This window comes from Tachypleus tridentatus, chromosome 11 (assembly GCF_004210375.1).
Source record: "Tachypleus tridentatus isolate NWPU-2018 chromosome 11, ASM421037v1, whole genome shotgun sequence".
Taxonomy (NCBI): Eukaryota; Metazoa; Arthropoda; class Merostomata; order Xiphosura; family Limulidae; genus Tachypleus; species Tachypleus tridentatus.
This window is the reverse complement of record NC_134835.1, coordinates 41,158,662-41,179,933: the sequence shown is the minus strand read 5'-3', so window position 1 is coordinate 41,179,933 and position 21,272 is coordinate 41,158,662. Positions and strand designations below refer to the sequence as shown.

Sequence of the window (21,272 nt, the reverse complement as noted above, 5' to 3'; positions counted from 1 at the left end):
TTCTCTGTTTGAAATTTAATTATTCTTGTGTATTAGTTTGAGTCACAACTGAAGAACTTGACTAAGTGTTAATTAACATGTGTATTTAGCAATGTACATATGTGTGGTATCATATGTATCAGGTCATTCCATAAGTTATCTCAGAAAATTTAATACAGAAAATGCATCATCATTTCTGTCTTTGCAGAAGGTTTTAATGACTAAAATATATAATAGGACATGTATAAAAATGTTCATACAAATAAAAGAAATCAATCTAACTCCAATTTTTCAGATCATTAATCAAATAAACCCTTATGGAGATAGATGTATCTGAGGAGCACATTAGGCATATTAATGCTTTATGAGTTAAAAAAAAAATAGTGTAGCAGAAACTACATGAAACATTCAAAGTGTTTATAGTGCGGAGTCTCTCAATGAAAGAAAATGTTGAAGGTGGTTTCAGAAATTCTGATCAGGTGACTGCAGGTTAAGTGATGCACCAAGTTCAGATCATCCTGTTAAAAGTTTAACGATGACTTGCTGCTGACTGCACTTGATGAAGATTGTGCTGTAACAGTTGAACTAGCACAGAAGCTTAATTCAACCCATTCAAGAGTTCACCATCATTTGCAACAGCTTGGAAAGGTGTCAAAACTTGGAAAATGGGTCCCCCATAATTTGATTGAAGCCAACCTCAGAGCTGGAGCAGACATTTGCACTTCTCTGCACTTTCATGAATGTAAATGGGTAGGTTAGTGATTCAAGATGAAAAATGGATATATTATAAAAATGTTAAGTGCCACAGACAATGGTTTAGTGCAGGTAAACTGGCTAAAGCACAGCCCAAAATGGACCTCCACCATAGGAAAGTCTTGTTAAGCATTTGGTGGGATATTGTTGGTGTGATTCACTTTGAGTTGCTGCCACTGAATGCAACAATTACATCAGACTTCTGTTATCAAGAGTTAGAGTGCTTGAATGTTGCACTGAAAGAAAAGAGGCCTGCTTTGATCAATTGTAAAGGATAATACACAGCTCCATACAGCAAGGATCACATCTGCAAAGATTGAAGAGCTAGACTGGGAAAAACTTCCACATCCTCCTTATTCTCCAGACCTTGCCCCATCTGATTATCATCCATTCCAAAGTTTGCAGAAACTATCTTGATGGAAAAGAGCTTGGAACACATGAAGATGTCAAAACTACCCTCTCTAGATTCTTTTCCTCCAACCCCCAAGAATTTTGTAGAAGTGTCATTCAGAAGCTTTTGAATTGTTGGCAGGAAGTAATTAATAATAATGGAACATACATTATTGATTAAATAACATTAAAAGCATTTGAAATTCTTTTCCTTTTTCTGAATCTAAAATTGCACATTAAGGGATGATGTGATATGTAGGAATGTTACATGGAATCATTTGTGTTTCAGAACAAATTGACACAAATTAATTAATTAACTAATTATACAAATAGTATAATTTGGAGATTTATAGAAAGCTATTGCTATGGTATTCAGATATCACATATCTCACTTTTGTATGTTACATTTAGTAAACACAGATTAAATTTTTCTAGAGTTTCAGTTAAGAAAATGTTAAATATTGCACATGCTGTTTTGATCCTAGGTGTTTGTTCTTTGTGGTATGTGTTGGCCATGGATGTTACCTGTTGTTTTGTAGAATGGTCTTATTACATATAACACACCTTGATTGTGAGTTTATTTTATTATTGTCACATAGAACAAAGATACTTCTGCATTCTTACATTTCAATTTTGTAATTGATTAATTACAGATTATTGAACTGTAAGAGTGGATTTGGCACTCTTCAGTGATGAGTTCTCCAACTCTGAAGGCCAGAATGTGATAAAAGCCTGTTTGTTTCTAAATTTATTAATAATGACATTCACCCACTGACTGTTTATATTTTGATTTATACTTATGCACTAAAAACAGTTTCATATTTGTTGTGAGATATAATTCTGCATCCATTAAATTACAGTATAATTTATTTAATTATTTTGATAATAGTTCCTGTCATCTTGCATAACTGGCTTTTGTTTCAGTGAGCTCTCCTACAGTTAAGTTGCCTGACTTCATATCAAATCTTGTTTCTTTCATTCAGTTGGTGATAAAGTACTAGGCTCACAAGGTAGTTGTGTGCTGTATTTGTTCAAACTTGTTAAAAGCAACGTTTGTTCAAGCTTGTTAAAAGCAAGGTTTCTATTTGCTTAAAATTATAATCCACTGTGTTTAGGCTTGTTGTTGCTCTGTTGGAATCTTAATATAGTTTACACAACTCTATGGCAAGGGCCAATGCTAACATTAACTTCACTAATGATAATAAGCAGTGATATTCTGTTGTTATATTTTGCACAAATAAATTGTGAGTGTTCATGCTAATCATTAATTTCATTAATGTTAAGAAAGTGTACTTTGCTATCACTATATAGACTTTGTTTTTTCATCAGAAATGAACATACGATCTAACATTTATTTCTCTTGTTACGTTACTGAAACTTAGTTTTAAATAAATTCCTGTTATGGAAGATGTTGGCATACTGTTTAATGAAGACAATCTTATTAACAATATTTGTTTAAGAAACTTACCTTTGTATTATAGCAAGTTTAATAATTCTGTAGGTAACCTTTTCTTACATCAGCAAGGCTATAATATTTTTGACTTTTTTAACATTTTCTTATAGCTTTACTTATGTACTTCCTCTTTTTGTACCTGGTTTTGACAAAATTGTGGCATCATCTAATCCAAATGTTGGGGATGACCTTGGTGTAGCAGCTTATGTTTTCAGTAAATTTAAAAATATGACATACAGTATTAAAGGTAAGATCCCAACAAGCCATTGTATTTTAGATAGTTTAATAAAGTTCAACTTTATTAGCTTTTATTTCAAAGATAGAATGTCACCACATTGTTGATTAATGATGGTAGCTTCAAACTAAATCAAAATTATCTTGTTTCCCATTTCAGTATTATTCTATGATCATAGATTTTGTTCAAATAGAATACTAACACAAGTAGTTCATTAATGGTTTGATAATTGGTGTTCTTTAAACCAAATGCATTATTCAGTATATTATACTCTGAACATCTTAAAGTTTATAACTCAAATATGAAAAGACATATGCTTTTAAGAACTTTAAAATTTTGAACACAACTAAGGAAGTTGAGAAAGGTACAGTGAGACTCTTCACAGAAATATTACAAAGTAGAACAAAAAAATTAAATGAAGTATCTAATTATGTTCTTTGGTTAAGCCACCTTATGATGATTAACTTGTTATTCATTCACATGTCATGTGATTATTTTGGATTTATTAATAGGTCCAGCAATTTCTTTGAAAGCCTTTCTTCAAGATATGCCTGAGTTAGTACCCCTAGGAGAATGGGCAGATGAGCATTTAGTTAATCTTGTGGAAGCACTGTTGTATACTGCAGAAATAAATAATTTAAAGGTTTGTTTGTAAAAAAAGAATTTGAAATTGTGACCTTTAAGATTTTTAAATATTCAATAAATGACATAAAGTACATATCATTTTCCTATAATTGATAAGAATTGTATATTCCTTTTGGTAGTGTAATTGCTTTGAATAAATGAATAGAAAAATACTGGAATAACTTTACATATATGCAAGATCTACTGTGAATGCTAAGAATCAAATAAAATCTATTATCAGTACTGTCATTGAGACATGTTTATGAATTTAAATTTTTTTTTCAGTTTTCAAGATTGTTGCAGTCACAAAATATATGGGAAACTTGGTGTTCCAAACCTTTGCTTGAACTTTTGGAGGGACCAAATGAGAAAGAACTTGAAGAAGCTCGTACAGGCCTATGTTCCATTGACTGGACAAAAATATTATCAAAGTGGAAGGTAGCTATTTTTTGACAGTCATTTCTGAATGACTTTGCATTCTCAGTTAAAAAGAAAGGGGTAGTTATGCGGTATTCTGATGTTACATATTCCATTCATTTACAAATCTTTAATATAATGACAAAATTTATTACATTTTTGAGAGTTTCAGTTCAGAGCCTGGTAAACAAGGTCTAGACCATTAACTATTTCATCCTTAAGTAATACTCTTACTGGAATGAATTACACAGGTTGCAAATTTAAACTTTATGAAAGTTGTTTTTGTTTTAATGACAAATTTTTCATAATTCAGCTATGCAGATTTCAAAAATAATATTCATTTTTTTCCTATCACTTAAGGATATTTAGAAACTGGGAAGAAAATTCTTACTTAGGTCAAATAATGTTTTTATTTACCACAATAAAATTTTTTTATTATGTTTGTCACGTTTGGGTTCTAGGACAATTGGTGAAACATCCACGTTGGCCTAGCAACCTATAACCAGTGGTTGTCAACATTTTAAGCATAACAAAATGTGACGTGATTTCAATGAAAATGATTCACATATGTAAAAGTATGTATGATATTTTGCAAAAACTGTATATATGATGGAGAAAATGGACATCATTTATGGATTCAGCATGTAGGAATTACTGTAAAACGTGTAAAATTTTCAAGACAATAAAATAATCAAAACTCTGTGCTATTTAAGGATGTTACTTACCTGTTCTTTCATAGAATAGTTGTATTATGTCCATTATCATCCTGGGTGTGAGGTTAATTTAGGACTGTCACACAGAACAGAGATATTTTAATTCTTGCACTCCAAATTTATGACAGAGTTACTTCAGACATAATGTGAATTAACAGAATATTTTCACTACATTTCAGAGATTAATTTTAAAGTGAATAAATCAAGATGTGCTTTAAAATCTGGTTAACACTTTATTTGTTCAAACTAACAATTGCATTTGAATCGTGTTTGGATTTAATTGAATGTACATGGATTTGATCTATTTCACAAACCTCATACTGGAAAAAGAATATAAACTATCGTTCTAAATTTATGACGTGTATCTACACCAGATGTGGCAAGCATTTAGTAAGATATTTAAGTCTGTGGTATGCAAAGAAGAAAAGATCTATTAAAAATGTTTGTAGTTGAGATATGTGTATGAACTGAAAACATCATTTTTGCATTTCTGAAATCCATATCTACATTGTTTTTTTTCAGCATTCCTTTATATTGTATTTGCTTCCTAACTCTCCTCTACCACATACTATTGATGAACCAGTAGTGCAGAGTAAAATGAATGGTTTAAAGTGTGCATAACACAGCTTTTTACAGAGTCCATTCAACATAGTATTATATATGTGATGATAGTTATCAACACTTTAAATCTCACCTATGGAGATAAGGCTAACTACTCACCTAATGGTTCTGCCATAGTTTTGTTTAAGATTACAGCTTATTTATTCCTATGTTTTAATGCAGAGTTTATTTTCAGTAAATACATTTTGTGTTAAATCATTATTCTTAATAATTTTTGTGTAATTTGTTCAACATCAGTAAAGTAATTTCTACCATTTATCATGATCATCTTTTGTTTCTGATGACACACTGCTTTAGTCAATAAAATATTCATTTTTCTCTGTCTTTGCATCAAGTATTGTCTTATCATTTCACCAAGTGATAGATCAGTACACTTATTCTTTGACATAATACACAAAACTTTTTTAGTTGTGTAATCAAATGAATGTGTGTTTCTGTTTCTGAGTTCTAGAATACCACAGATTAAAAGTTTGTTTACAATTCATAGTTTATTGTCTTTGAGTCAATACATTAAAATTTCTTTTCTCTATGGTTGTAAAAGGAATTTAGTGATTTTACTCTTTTTAACTACAACATTTTTTAGGCTGAAGCAGTAAATTATACTGGAAATCCTCATGTTTCACTGCAGTTGTTTGCCTTAAACCTAGGAGGGTTTTTGGACCGAATCAAAACCATGACAGCTGACTCATCACATATTTGGCATCCACAGACAGGCCCATTAGGGGCTCAAGTCTGGTTGAAAATGATGGAGAGGCTTGTAGCTAAGATAAATCAGACGAGGTTAATACATTATTACATAAAGCATTATTTGATTAACAAGATTGTTTTTTGTTGTGATGTTTTAAATTTGTTTTAGTAAGAATAAATGCAATGAAATAGTATATCTTAGATAACATTGTAAAGGAAGAGCAGATGTAAAGAGTGGGTTTGACTGTTTTATTAATTACTCTGAGATTATTATAAGTTGCTAGTAAATCCTTTTATATATTAATGTAAATACGTTTTTTATCCAACTCTGTAAGAAAAATGGTTGTTTACTGTGATGTTTTATAATTAAAATTTTACATACTAACAAGTAATCAGAAATCAAGCTGTTATTTTGTATGGCTCTAGATTTGCAGAAGCCAGTGATGCTAATGAAAAAATTAACCTTATATTATACCAAAGTCTGCAAAGGTTTTATAAAGCATCAGAAAATAACAGTTGGATCATCAATGTAATCAATGATGTTTTCCAAATGACAGCCTGCGGTTTGAAACATGTTGAAGGTAATTGATAACAAATTCATTTTTGTTTCTAAAATATTTTATATCATAATAGTTGTACATTCTACAGCTCATAACAGTAATTATATTTTCTTAATAAATTTGTTTTATTGTTTCATTGCAAATACCATAGTAATTTTTTGTAATGCAGTTTCATCTATTTAAAACTTTCACCAAAAACATTATCTGAGTTTCTTTTTTTGATGCAGAAACCAGCAGCTTTTGTATAAATAAATATTTGTAAAGTTTAGTTATATATAAGTTACAAGTTGCAGAAAACATAAATTAATTTAGTGTTTTAAGTTTGTATTAATAATTAACTTATTCATTTTATATACTTAAAATATTTTTTAAGTAGAATTCTCTGTGGCATCTATAGTTAAGAGCAAAAATACTTTTATTAATAGTCATGGATGTTTTTAGAAAGAGATACATTTCAATTTCAGCAACTAGAAACTGGAAGAGTTTGTATAGTTTTTATGAAGAAAAACCTGATGTATTGGCTATTCTTGATCTTCTGAACAGAAGTGTTGATGTCTTTGACATAATCTTGCAGACAATTGTAGAACCAGTCAAGGTAAATTTTAATAGAGTATGTTACTCAGTACTTAAGATGTAGAATAGATTAAGAAGTTAAGTATTGAAATAAATTGCATAGCATTTATTTTAAAATGTTTGAATCAAGTTCTTAAATACAAGTGCAACTTTGATTTGACTTCAGTAATTTCTAGTATTGTTCAAGGAAAATATGATGACCACTTTAAAAGTGAAATAAAACTGTAAATGCTTTCTAATCTGATATTTCATGAAGGGGATTATTTCAGTTTATTACTGTATTAATCTCTTATGCCTATGATTTGTAGACCTTATATACTTTTTATTTCAGTTTACAGCCATTAGTGATGACTTTTTGGAGCCTTTTATGGGGAAGACACGTTTTTGTGCATTAAACACTAGTAATTGGCAACAGTACTTTGAAACAGCAAGAACTCCAGAAGCAGATCAAGTATTTGAAATAGTCCAGAGGGTTGTGTGCCAAGTAAATTTTACAGCTGCACTTTTAGAACTAAACCTGGTATCAAAGTGTTTTCCATATAAGGTAATAAGAATATTAGTTGTGTTTTTTCCACTGTTTAATACATAAACTATTTTGGAATCGAGTACAATAATACCCATTTGACTGTAAATATTATAGGAATGAAATTATAATTTTAAATTTACTTATTTCGGTTCTTTCTTTGCTAATTATTTTGATTTGCATTGTTTTAAACTGTTGCATTTTTGCCTCTCCATCATTAATATTGTTCAGTCATAGCTATTTTGTTTTTATGTGCTACATTTTTATGCTAAGCCTGATTTTCAATTGTATATCACCTTGGTTAAGATAACATGGTAAAACATTGAGATAAATATATGTATAAAAGGTTTTTTTAACAACTCATATTTTATATGAATCCTGCAGTCATATTACACTTTAAAAATCATACATAGTTTTGAAGTATTTTAATGTCTGGAATGTGAATTTCTTTTATTTTTTAAATCACAGGACATTGTAATATGTATTATTTTTCATAATTATACATTAATAATATGTCTCCAAATAGGAAGATCAATTGACAGAGATTGTTTCCAGTCTTGACAATACTGTGTTGAATGCAAGTCTGTTTGAAAACACTGTTAGAGATTTGATTAATGCAGTTTCCGAGTTTTTTAACACAAGTAGAGAATATGAAGATAATTGGTCAACTGCAGCTTGGCTAGATCCTATGCAGTGGGAGTCTGTCTTCTCTAACTTCACTAACACAATTCAAGAGGACCTACCTGGATTTTTGACTACAAGGTTTGCCTTTGGTTTCTGATATCATTTCAAATAAGGGTTTAGTCATTTGCAGAGTGTTTGTAAGTTGTGTATTTATATAAAGGTTTAGTGTGTATATTTATATTAAATTGCAAGTTTAGTTTTATTGTACAGAAGATATATGACAGATATAATTACCTTTTAATGTTTATTTTTCAAAACCATGGATAACACTGCTTGTCAGTAAGTGTAGAATCTGTGTTACTTGTAGTAATTTGTTTTTTTTATTTCGTATTTGAACCCACATTTTTTTTAAATGTATAATGTAGGTTAACAAAGTTGATAGCACTGGAAGGAAGAACCTTAGAAACAGTTACAAAACCACAGCCAGAATATCAGGTGCTTTATAATGTGATAGAATACATCTACCAAAAACTTTCAAGTGTGAATAAAGGTAAAGACTTTGTCTTGAAGCTATTTACAAACAATATATTTATGTTCATACAGAGCTTTCTTTTATTTTTTGTAATTAATTGCAATTAATTAATTAACTTTCTCAGGCAGTCAAGAGCCTAACATGTTTATTGTACTTGATTCTGCCATATATTCCTGAAGTGCATTTGAAGCTAGTTATCAATTAACAATAGGGATGTCAGATATCCAGAAACCAAATAATGTTTAATGCTACTTTTGATATGTCAATATATGTACACACATTTTCTAGCAGTATAGTAATACACATGTAACAGTTGCATAGTTTTGTACAAAGTAGCAGTTAGTGAAATAAGGGCACACATCATGTTGTACTCCAGAATATCATTCTATATGTATATTTATAGATGTGTATATTGCACAAAACAGTATTATGTACATATAATCATTATTTATCATAATAGCATTTGCAGAAAATGTGCTCTCTGAAAACGTTATGCAAGGAACAAGTGAAAAACTATCTTCATTGATAATCAGTAGTAATATAATTTCATAAATAATAAAAACAACAACTAACTTTATCAATTTCACTCTAACTCAACCAAAAGTGCCAGCAAGTCACTGAGATGCTGTTTTGCCATTATGTTGTAAGGCTTCTCTTGACAAGCTTCAAAGTAGAGGAGTATGTGCAAGAAACAAGATGTGATTAACAGAGTTAGAATCAACCAATAAAGAAAGTGAGTCTTTCTATTACTTTTTTTCATTACAGCAGAACAATCACTAGGCACTGACATACAGCCTATACTCTGATTCTATTTGAAAGTTTTCCAAGTACATTTGGTGCTCTTGAAAAATTAGAATAGAAAAACCATGACTGATATCCTACAAAATGGCAAAAATTCTTGCATGTTCTGGGCCCAAGCTTCAAATTATTTAAGCACCTAACAACACATTTGGATTATGATCCAATCTAAGTTTTGTCAGTTCAAATCTAGGTGTTCTTTTCTGTGCCAGGATTTAATCATGGAAATTATCTATAGTGTTCCACATTACCTTGTGCCTGTGAGGCTGTTATGTAATTATCACAAAGAACAAAGATGTTTCCAGATATTCGTAATCTAATTTTCTGATTGGTCAGCAACAGAAAAAATTTGGAATGTAAAAAGTTTTGGTGTATACAACCAAAACATTATCTGATTTGAAGTATTCAAAATGTGATTATAACATCTTTTAGCTGTCTTTTCTTTGGCATTACAGTTGCTCATTGCATGTATATATTTTACATTTGGTCTATCCATGACTTGTTTTTAGTTCATTGAAAGTAAAACTTGTATTTTCTTTTATTTTTGTATAATTTAATTAATTAATTTTAATTTAAACTTCAAAATTATTAATGTAACAAACATTGTCACTTGCTCATCAGCATGTATTCCGATTTCATTTTACTTATCCCTTGCTTCAACTACTAAAGTATTTATTTTTATTAATTTCACATTGTGTCATCTTTCTTTCTATCCACTTCCAACAAATTAACGCAGATGTCTTTCCTGCATTCATGAATATCTTGTTATTGTGTGGTTGGTTTGTTCTTGGAACACAAGAATGATTCATATTCATTAGTGAGTTACAGAAAAACTACTTGAACACATGATGAAGATAATTATATGTCTTTATTCACTAATTCATGTCATATTTTTCTAATTTTACAGTAGTTGGTTTCATGCATCCAGAAGATCTTTTTCCTGAAATGCCAGAAGTGCAGACTTTTCTAAGACATTTGCTTCCTATACTTCCAGAAGCTTTAGAAACATTTGTTTGGATGTCATTTGCTCAAGCTAAGGTATATTTGTTTTTTAAAATTATTTGAATAAATTGTACTAGCATACAGAGAATAAAGTAACTGCTTTAAATTGTAAAACATATTTGACAAGGATTTAAAAGTGAACAATACAAATGAATGTGAATATTAATGTGATATTATGATAGCTTACAACACTGAATTTTTTTACTATTAATATTTCAAAGAAGAGCTTTAGTACATAAGAGAAATAACTAGTACATGTGAAGTATTTGATTATTTTTCTGAATTTAAATTATGATTTTATTCTTTAAGTGTGAATAAAATTGTTGATGCTTTTAAGATTACTTAAAAATAGTGATAAATTTAAAAATATTTTTAGTATATATAAAAAATAGTTTAAGCTTCATTATCTTTGAAATAGAAATTCTAGGTTTTAAACAGTTGAACAGATAATTTGAAGTACACATTGACCTTTTGTAGAAATGAATTGTTTAATCAAAAATTGTTATTAGTAAATGGGAATATGTGTGGATGTGAAAAGTTTGAAAGATTACTTATTAACCCCTCAGTATGGATTCCTGTATGTGGTGAGGGGACCTCCCAGGGAAGGTTCTGTTCTTTCAGTTTACCTCCTCTGGGATCTAAACATCCACCCACGTATTTTCCATGCGTGGTGACCCATGAAGTGGAGGAGCGGATCCTATTGGTTGAGGGGTCCAACCCTGACGTACCACTTTGGTCTTGAATTCCTGTAGACGGACAGCCTTGGGGTGGCTCGCCTTGGGCCAATCGGCTGGTCCACTGGTTATGGTCAAACAAGTACCAGTGTTGGATTTCTCAACTGGTTTTGTGGACATTGTATCTGATGCCTCATTTTCTTATTCTACATTCTAATTCAGACAAAACTATAGGGCAAATATCTCCCTTTGTCATTCAGAAGGGACTGGAGGGACTTACTGGGTCTCCAAAATCAGTAAAGAAGCTTTGATCTGGTGACATATTGGTGGAAACATCCACATCTCAACACAGTGAACTCCTCTTGCATTCAAAGGCAATTGGGGATATACCTATTGAGGTTACACCTCATGCTGCTTTGAATTCATCATGAGGAGTTATTGTTGAGAGGGATTTGAAGGACATCCCAAGTCAGAGATTCTTGCTGGTTTCTTTACTCAAGTAGTTTCTGCAGTGAGGTGTATCTCCACTCGCAAAGATGGAATTACGATGCCGACCAATATCCTTGTTCTGACATTTACATCATCACGTCCACCTACCACCATCAAGGCGGGTTATCATAATTGCAGGGTATGGCTATACATTCCAAACCCTCTCCAAAGTTTCCAGTGTCAGTGGTTTGGTCACTCAAAGATGTTATGTTGTGGTTGCTTGATGTGTGCTCGTTGAGGTGGCAAGGACCACCATGCCTATGAGTTTGAAACGGACCTTCATTGCCTCAACTGCAATGGCTTTTACCAATCCTACTTATGTTGTTGCCCTAAATGGCTGGAAGAAAAGAGGTGCAGAGTTTGAAAACGATTCATAACACCACTTATCCTGAGGTTTGAAAGTTGCTGTCCACCACATCATCTCAGATGTATGCTGCTGCACTTCATTCCACAACCACAGTGGGATGGGAGTGCAGACAGATCTCTCTGCACCTCCAAAAGAATTGTTCTTAAAATAAATAAGTCTTTTAACCTCCATGGTTAAAAAAGTCGATGAATTGACTTCAACACCCATCTCTGTCCCTTACATACATTCCAACAAATCCCAAGATCCACTTCCTTTGGTTCCTGGCACATGCATTTCCTTGGATACATCTTCTTCTCCCACCCCCAGATGCAAAACGATCATTTGTTCACATCCTCATTCACTGGAATTTTCTTCCAACAGCAAAAACCTGCCCAATCGACACAGGACAGGATCTGTGGAGGTCGATAGACCTCCCTCGAATAAGGACAGTAAGGAAAAAAGACATAGTCATAAACAGAAGAGTTCATCACTCAATTCGCCTAAACATAAATAAAAATGGCCACCTTGATGCAATGGAACTGTCGAGGCTTATGTTCTAATCTGGATGACATTAAAACACTGATTGCTTCCTACCATCCTGTATGTCTTTCCTTACAGGAAACATTTCTGAAACCTGCTGATACAGTCACCTATCGGTGGTTTCTTTGTACAAAAGTGACAGGCTGTGTGATGGATGAGTGCATGGAGGGGTGGCATTGTTGGTTGATCAGCATGGGCCTACCCTGTCTTTGCCACTCGACACACCTTTGGAGGCCGAAGTCATTACTGAACAACACACTCACTGTTGCAAACTGGCTCTATGTTGACAGCTTTCACATCTCATGTCAGTCATTGAACATGAGGTATATCGAGCAGCAACTACAGACTGCTCTCAGTCGTTTACTGAAGTGGACCACAGTGAACAACTTTAACTTCTCTCTCTTTAAAACCATTTGCATGCACTTTTGCTGCCAAAGGGGTATTTATCCTGATTCTGAACTCTGTATCAGTGAAGTTGTGCTGCCTGTGGTCCCTGAGACAAAGTTAGTGGGGCTTATCTTTGACCATAAGCTGACCTTTATACCATACATCAAGCAGCTGTGGGTCAGATGTACAAGAGCATGGAACATCCTCCATATCCAGTCTTCCACTACTTGGGGAGAGAATTGATGTTCTATGCTAAAGGTAAATCGTGCTCTTATTCGATTGAAACTCGACTATGGATCACTAGTCTATGGCTCTGACAGGACTGCAGCCTCAAAGATGCTGGACTCCATTCATTATCAAGGACTTCAGCTCTGCAGTGGGGCTTTCTGCACTTTCCCAGTTCACAGCTTATACATAGAGTCTCATGAACCTTCTTTGCACTTTGCTGTTTACAACTGTCTTTACTATATGCTTCAAAACTTTGTTCTTTACCAAAGCATCCCACCTGGGGTTGTATTTTTCTTACTTTGTGGGCCATATTTTTTCAGAACAGATGGTCTGCTATTGCTCCTTTCGGCCTTTGTATCCAGGTGCAGTTGGATGAATTAAGTTTGTCCTTAGATAGCCATGCCTTTTTACAGTCCCCAAATGTTACCTATCTTTAAGTCATCTGAGAAAGGCAGACACTCCCAATTGGAAATACTGTCTGCTGTTCGCTGAACATCTTTCAAACCATCCTTCTATTCCTATTTATACAGATGGTTTGAAATCAGGTGACTGTGTGGGCTCTGCCATGGTTTGTTGTGGTTCGGTGATTGCACACAGAATCCCCTCTACAGCTTCTGTGTTCACTGCTGAACTGTACGCCATTTCTCTTGCCCTGGATCACATAGAAGTTAAGCAGGACTGAAGCTGAACTATTTATACTGACTCGCTTAGTTCTCTACTGGCGCTGGAATCACTTCATGTTAGTTCACATCCTGTTCTTGCCAGTATTCAAAACCAACTGTCCCATTTCTCCTTAACATCTACTTCTAACCAGTTTTTCTGGATACCAGGCCACATTAGTATTTGTGGGAAGGAGTTCACTGACTCCCCAGCTAAATCTATCTGCTCTGGCACTATCATTGCTGTGCCTGTTTCGTATGTGGACTGTGGTCCTGTATTCAAGGCTCTCCTCTGTACCACCTGGCAGTCAACTTGGAGTGAGCAATGTGAAAACAAGCTTTTCCAAATAAAACCCCATATTGGACTTTGGCCGTCTTGCTTCCATAAGGATTAGAAAGAGGAAATTGTTCTAACTAGACTACGCAATGGTCAGTTTTTTAACTCATCGTTTTTTTTATCTGGAACTGATGCATCAGTGTGTAGTCTGTGTAACATTCAGGTCACAATAAGCCACATTTTACTTTCTTGCTGTCATTATGACTCTCAACGATGGCATCATTTTCAACATGTTCTATTCCAAGTTTTGTCCATAATGTTAGACAGTGTTAATGGTGATGGTGACACTGTCCACCTTGGTAATGGTTTTAGTTTTTTAAAGGCCATTATTTTTTTAATGCCATTTAGGTTTTTTAATTTATACTTTAGACCTTTTTAATGTTATTCCCTTCACAGTCCATCTAGTTTGATTTGTAATTAGAAAATGGTTGTAACATTAAATAACTAGAAACCAGGACTGGAAAGGCCAACTTCATGTGACTAACACTGCTGTTTGAACTACCCATTAGTCATCCTGGCAAGTTATTATTAAAATTTTGCTACAAGTCTTTTAAAACTTTTATTAATTTACTTTTTTAAAATGGCCATAATGTCAAATAACTCAGAACTAGGACTGGGAAGGCCAACTTCAGGTGACTGACGGTGGTTCTTTTACTTATATATTAGTCTTCCTGGTGAGTTATGATAATTACAGTTATGCTACAGAAAGTCTTTTATAAGTTGTGTTACTGTAGTTTATCTCTTAATGTTGTAGACTAGATGTAAACATTGGTTTCATGCTATTCATGTGTTTTTTAAATTTTGTTTTACCTTAATTTCCTTTTATGAGTTTTACTAAATTTAATTTTAACTTTTTACTGGATGTTTGGCACAGATAGTCTAGCTGGTTTATGCCATAAAACACTAAATCAACCAACCAACTTACATAGTGAATTGGACTGTTAAAGTTTCTGCTGAAATGCTAGGCTTTAATAAGTTTGCAGAAAATTATTTAATTTTTATTTTTTGAAAATATTGAGATATTGATAAAAATTAAGTTGTGGTTTCACCAGTTTAATTTATTTGTAATTGATAAGTTACTTACTGTTTTATTCAAATAACTGAAACTGCACTGGATATATATATTTTGACATGGAACTTGCATTTATGAAAACTTTGCCAAGTTTTAACAAAATAATTTTTGGTGTTTTGTGTGTTTCAACTGCTTAATATCACATTCAATCTGAGAGTCTTTATGTGTTTTCCTTCTTTTCTACATACCATTTTATATGTAAAGTACTGTTATAGTTGTAGGTGTCAAATTGTATATTTATGCAATGGATATATAATGTGAAAGTTTATTAAGCGAATAAGATATTTGTTTTTACTTATTTTTGGTTTGCATATAACTTTGCAGGTAAGACCACTGGTGCATTCAAGTAACTTGAGTAATGTCCAAGAGATACTTTGTGAAGGGTCCATCCAGGAATACATTTATAATCCTCAACTTTCACAAGATGGGTGGCTAAGACTGCAATCTCTTCTTTGTGATTTGAACTACACAAGTGTAATGGAGGAACTAAAAGATCAGTTTTATCCTAGAGGACAGGTAGGATGCATATGATTTTCTAGTATTTTTCATAAAATGTGAGAAAAGGATTGAAATTAGTCATGAAAAATTGAACTTTTTTATATACCTTTTAAGTTTTATTTAGAATTGAAATGGCATTTTAATAATTAGTGTGGTGTTGAAAATGGTGAGTATATTTCCTTTTGATAATATTGCAGTGACTTGTAACTAATTGAAGGAGATGAGGTACAGCATGGAGATTTGAAGCAAGAAATTTAGACACTTTATTTACTGAAGATTTGCTGATTGCACAGTTACTAGGGACTAAAACATTGTGATAAATTTAACTGAAAAGTAAAAGCAGCTGAATTTGAATTAAAATTAACTTCTGATCAACACATACTTTGTTCATAGAGTGAAGTTAAAAATCAACTCAGTGATCAGGTTATCTTGCATTTCTGTTTATAAAGACTAGAATTTATCATTTAATCTGTTGGGTGTTCTTAATATAAATGATATTTTTAGGCTGTAATTTCAGGGTCAAGTAAAGTTAACTTGCATGGTCAGCAGATATAACTAGTAAAACATTAATGTTAGTCTTGATTTCAATTGGATTGAAATAGGTTTGCTGTTTTCAGAGTTTAAAATAAATGCCATTTTAAAGATCCAAGACTGCATATACAAAGCACCATAAATTATGAAAATAGTTTTGGCTTTTTCAAACAGAGTAATTTCTTATATTGAAAGCTGCAATATCTTTCTGGGTTCCATTGTTTTGATTCATACTTAGTGTCTGAAAAGCTTATTTTTATCTATATAATTTTATTCAAATTTCTTTATTTATGTCTGTAATTAAACACAGTTTAGCTCCTTTATATACCTGACAGTTAACTTCAATACCTCATAGTATTCTTTCTAAGATAGAAATTGGCAGTTTTTCTATTATTTCATAATAGTGCTTCATTTTAATTTCAACTTCATACCCTGCCTTATTTCTTTTACTCCACCACTACAAACCACAATGCCTGCCCTTATAAATATGAAGTCCCTCAATCTATAGTTTTTGCAAATTATATTGTGTGACATGTTTATCCTTGAATTAGCACATGCATTTAAGACCAAAAATGCTGCCAACTCTACCTTTATAAAGAAAATATTGTAATATATTGTAACCAAACATTAATTAATAAAATATCAAGTATAGTTGTGATTTTTCTCCAAAATGTGCCTTTAACCAAGCTTATGCTTTTCTTTATATGTCTAGCACTTAACACAACAGTGCTCAATTTAATGGCTATAAAGTCTTATAAAAACATGATGGAAATAAATATTTATATTTCAGTAAGTTTATATTATTTTAATTCACTAAATTAAAATTCCTCAACGGTAAATGATTATTCATTGGTTAATATTTTCTCTTCTTTCTTCTCTTTCAGAATGTTACAGAAGACTGGGATGAGTTTGCTACTATATTGTCTAAGTTAGCAATTGAAGTGCAGAAGCTGTTAAATAATCCAAAAGTATTAATGGATCCACGGACTCGCTGGATGGATCCCAATGTATGGTTGGGCATTTACTATAATATGTCAAAGACATCTGCTAGCCCTGCAGTTAAAACATACACTGCTGTTAGTGCCATCACCACAATTGTTTTTGCAGATATTTTGTATGATCATAGAATATGCTTGAAACAATTAAATACTACACCAACTGAAGATTTCTTATGTGACCTGAGGAAAGAGCAAGTCATCACAGATATTGTCACTTCGGGACAGAGATTTATATCTCTAGTATCTGAGGCTGCATCTGGTAGGCCTGATATCTGGCCAGAACTCATCAATAATTTATTAGATATGATGCAGGTGAAGGCACTTCTTAAGCTATACCCTGGAATAAAAAAACACACTTTTGAAACTGTGCATCATAAAGTTATTGAAATATTAGGAGATGTTCAACATTCTGGTGATTGGGAAGGTACACTGAAATTGTAAGTAGATGAATATTACTAGTACATTTTAGTAATATTAATGTTAAACCTCATTATATGTAGAAATAATCTGGAAACAGCTGATTATATAAGTTTTGAATATTAAATCTAATGAATAGCTTAAGAAGTTGTTTTTTCAAAACATGCAAAAAAGTTTAAACAATTTAAAATAAATATTTTTTTTTTAAATGATATTTTATGTTGTAAACTTCCAAGATCTTGTATATAATAATGAGTTTACCAAATTCTGGTGTGAAAATTTTTTGTTCAATGAGTGCTATAAATTTTATTTTAGTGACACAAATTTATGACAAAAATGAATATAAACCCAAAAGCTTTCACTATAAAATTAAATGCAAAATCAATCTATTTAACCAGAATTAGATGTTATTTCCTGAATAGTTTAAGAATTTTAGTGAATTTCTAAACCTTGTAAGTATGGGCTCATTTATTTATTCCCCACAGAATTCCATTCATTTTTGACTTCTTACAAGATGAAAATCACCCTGATTCTCATGTTGCACAGCAGTTTCTTCAGTTGTTATTCACAAGATTAGAACATTTAAAAATGAATGGTAGATACAGAGTATATTTATATTGCATATTAAGTATTATTGACTATTGTTTATGTATGTTGAACGTAAATGTTAACTATAAATTTCTTTATTTTGATAAAACTATTGTTTATTTGTTTCAACGTAACATAATACAGTTAATCCTGTAACATGTTTACTTAATTGTTAGTTTTTTTGAAAGATACGTCATATAAGATTAACTGTATTTCTATAGTTTTAGTTTAGTTTCATTGACATGCTTCATTTACTAGTATATTAACTCTGAAAAAGCAAAACTACCATATCAAATATTTTCAATAATTCTCCATTCCACATTTCTTTTTATTAGTTTTCTGTGTAGCAACAAGTTAATTTAAAATGTTAAACAATTGATTAATAATTTAAAACTCTTTATCAGGAACCACAAGGTTTTCTGTTAGAGATGTTTTCCCAGATTCCCCAGAAATCCAGAAAGTTCTAAAGACAATGGTCTTTTTTCTTCCTGAAATTATAACAACATATGTGGGATCATATTTTTCTGCTTATGAGGTTTGTGTCTTCCTTATGTCATAATGTCATTATGTCATCTTTATTTTTTTATATTTGTATGTTTTTGACTTCATTATAAAACTCTTAAGACTATTCATCAGATTTTAATTGCATCTAACATTTATGCAAACCCTTTGTCTGTTTACTATTACCTTTTATGCAAAACTTTATACTTTTTGTGGTTACAATGAATGGAAATTCAATAGAAATATATGGTTTATTTGCTTTCTTTTAAGTAAATTTGGAGAATACACAGATTTTTAACAAAATTCCAACTTTATGAATTCATACTTGTAAAATACAATTGGTTTTGATATATTTACTGTTGTGTAATTTTTTGTGCCCCTTAATATTATTAATAGTGCCATTTGAAATTACATCACACATAGTACTTTTCCTGTCCTGGATTAATAATAATATTAGCAATCATAGCTTTACTGTTTGTCATATTTCATGTTCAGTATACACTTTTTTTTTTTTTAGTGCACATGAAGACACCAATAGCTGTGATTACATTTGTACACAGTTACATCACTTGCTTTTGTTTTTGATATATAGTTGTTACCTGCATTGTTATTTTACAGGTATTTATAAGCACACAACTGTTTAAAACAGTACAATAATTGTATAGGATTAATCTTGCTAAATATTAACTTATGATATTCCTTTTGTTTTAACAACCAAAATATTGGAAGCTTTTTTTTTTTTTTGAAGTTAAGAACACACAATTGATTAATAAGAGAAAATATTGTAATTGATTCTAAATATTTTCTTTCACTTATACCTGATTGATTATATTTCCTGTGTAAAGGAGTCACTTCCTGAAACATTGAAAACTCACAACTTCAGTGTGACTACCATCTGGACTCATATATGTAGCCCTCCAGTTCCAAATACACTCTTTCCTTTTGCTAAATCACTTGAAGGATGGGATAATTTTACCTCTAATTTATGTGCCATAGACTATGACAAATTTAAAAAAGAAATAGAGAAAGTAGCCAATGTCAAGAACTTCACACAGCGGGTAAGTCAAACAAAAATTATTGTAAAATAGTACACGTATTGAAATTAAAGAAATACATTATTTGTTTAACACATGACGTAAAGTTCCAAATATTCCAAACTTTTTGGAAGGCATTTGAGAAAAGGGATAAACAAAGATTTCTACAGAAAGTAGAGTTTTAGTTAATATACAGAGGCAGCTGTAGTCAAAACATCAAAGATGTGTAAATAAAGAAAACATGATAAATGTTTTAACTAATTGATGTTGTTAAGACTTTATTAAAGTCCCATACTGTTATGTGTTTTCTAGATTTAGAGAATTGGTAAATCTAAACTATCTGTTAAATAGACACATTACTTAAAAAAATCAGTCATCTATCATTTTGATTTAACCTGATGATTCTATGTTACTTTTATACGTGTAATCCGAATTATATTTTGTATGTGACAATAATATCATAAGAAATAAGTTGTGTAACAAACATACAGTTCAAGAAACATTCATTTTATGATTTTTGACATGTTAAGAGATTAAAACAATCCATTTATGTTGTGAAATTGATTTGATTTCCATGCAGTGAACAACTTTTAACTGTTTAAAACAAGAAAGAAATAGAAAAATATTCTGTAAATATGTTTTAATATTTTTGTGATGTAGGTTAACAATACAGAAGCAGTGGAATGGTCAGAATTAGGCAGTACCATTATCCAGCTTGTTGATGTTATCAGATGGTTAGTTGATAACCCATACCATTTTGAAGAAACTCCTGGATGGCTTACAGACTCTTACTGGACAAATCAACTGAAGAAGATTCAACAGATGTTTTATCATGATTATACTATGAATGCCTATTTGTATTTGCATTACTTATCTCCACTCTGCAGAACCAATCTTGAAGAGCTCCATAACTGGCCTATTGCTAATCCTGTTGCAGTGAAGTCTTTCTTGTGTAAAATGAGCAGTAAACATTATGCTGTAAATATTGGAAATATGGTTAAAGAGATGGTGGCTTTGTCAAAAGATGTGGTACCTTTCACTCATTGGAAAGAGTTGTATTATCTTTTTCTTAATGCCACAGGAATAAAAGACCTATTTGGAGCTGTACTTGGCACTCAGAAGCTTAGAAATATTGAATTATTTGAAAGAGCTCTCTTGCAGCTTTTAGAAGATCATACTGATTCTGAAAGTTGGAAGGAAAAACAAGCATGGCAAAGGTAAGACAATCAACCAGTCTTAAAGTCTTCTCCAATTCTGAGGAATTACAACTATTGTTTTCTATTTGTTTTTGTATTCCTTGCTGCCTATACCAACTTTACTAATTAAAACTTCACATCTTTAGTCCATTTTCTGCCTGCTTCTGGCTCCTCTTTCTTTGAATTTCTTATCTTCTTTCAGGCCCAAGAAGTGCATCTAGTTTCCTGTATATATATATTGAGCAGTTCTGTTTGTATCTGTAAATGTTTCAATACTTTTTATTTTTTCAAGT

At 31.6% G+C, this 21,272-nt stretch overlaps 1 protein-coding gene across 2 annotated transcripts in view; it reads left to right on the top strand.

The window, feature by feature from the left end:
* The window catches only part of LOC143232010 (uncharacterized), a 111,356-nt gene that overhangs the window by 10,786 nt on the left and 79,298 nt on the right, over positions 1–21,272 (top strand). For both annotated transcript variants that reach the window (XM_076466976.1, XM_076466975.1), the window contains exons 10-25: positions 2,686–2,822; positions 3,323–3,453; positions 3,720–3,872; positions 5,769–5,965; positions 6,299–6,453; positions 6,897–7,027; positions 7,337–7,549; positions 8,055–8,290; positions 8,578–8,702; positions 10,390–10,520; positions 15,541–15,732; positions 17,130–17,680; positions 18,146–18,255; positions 18,653–18,783; positions 19,595–19,807; positions 20,444–21,000. In XM_076466976.1, coding sequence (XP_076323091.1) covers positions 2,686–2,822; positions 3,323–3,453; positions 3,720–3,872; positions 5,769–5,965; positions 6,299–6,453; positions 6,897–7,027; positions 7,337–7,549; positions 8,055–8,290; positions 8,578–8,702; positions 10,390–10,520; positions 15,541–15,732; positions 17,130–17,680; positions 18,146–18,255; positions 18,653–18,783; positions 19,595–19,807; positions 20,444–21,000 — 3,363 coding nt within the window. The remainder of the gene's footprint in view (positions 1–2,685; positions 2,823–3,322; positions 3,454–3,719; positions 3,873–5,768; positions 5,966–6,298; positions 6,454–6,896; positions 7,028–7,336; positions 7,550–8,054; positions 8,291–8,577; positions 8,703–10,389; positions 10,521–15,540; positions 15,733–17,129; positions 17,681–18,145; positions 18,256–18,652; positions 18,784–19,594; positions 19,808–20,443; positions 21,001–21,272) is intronic.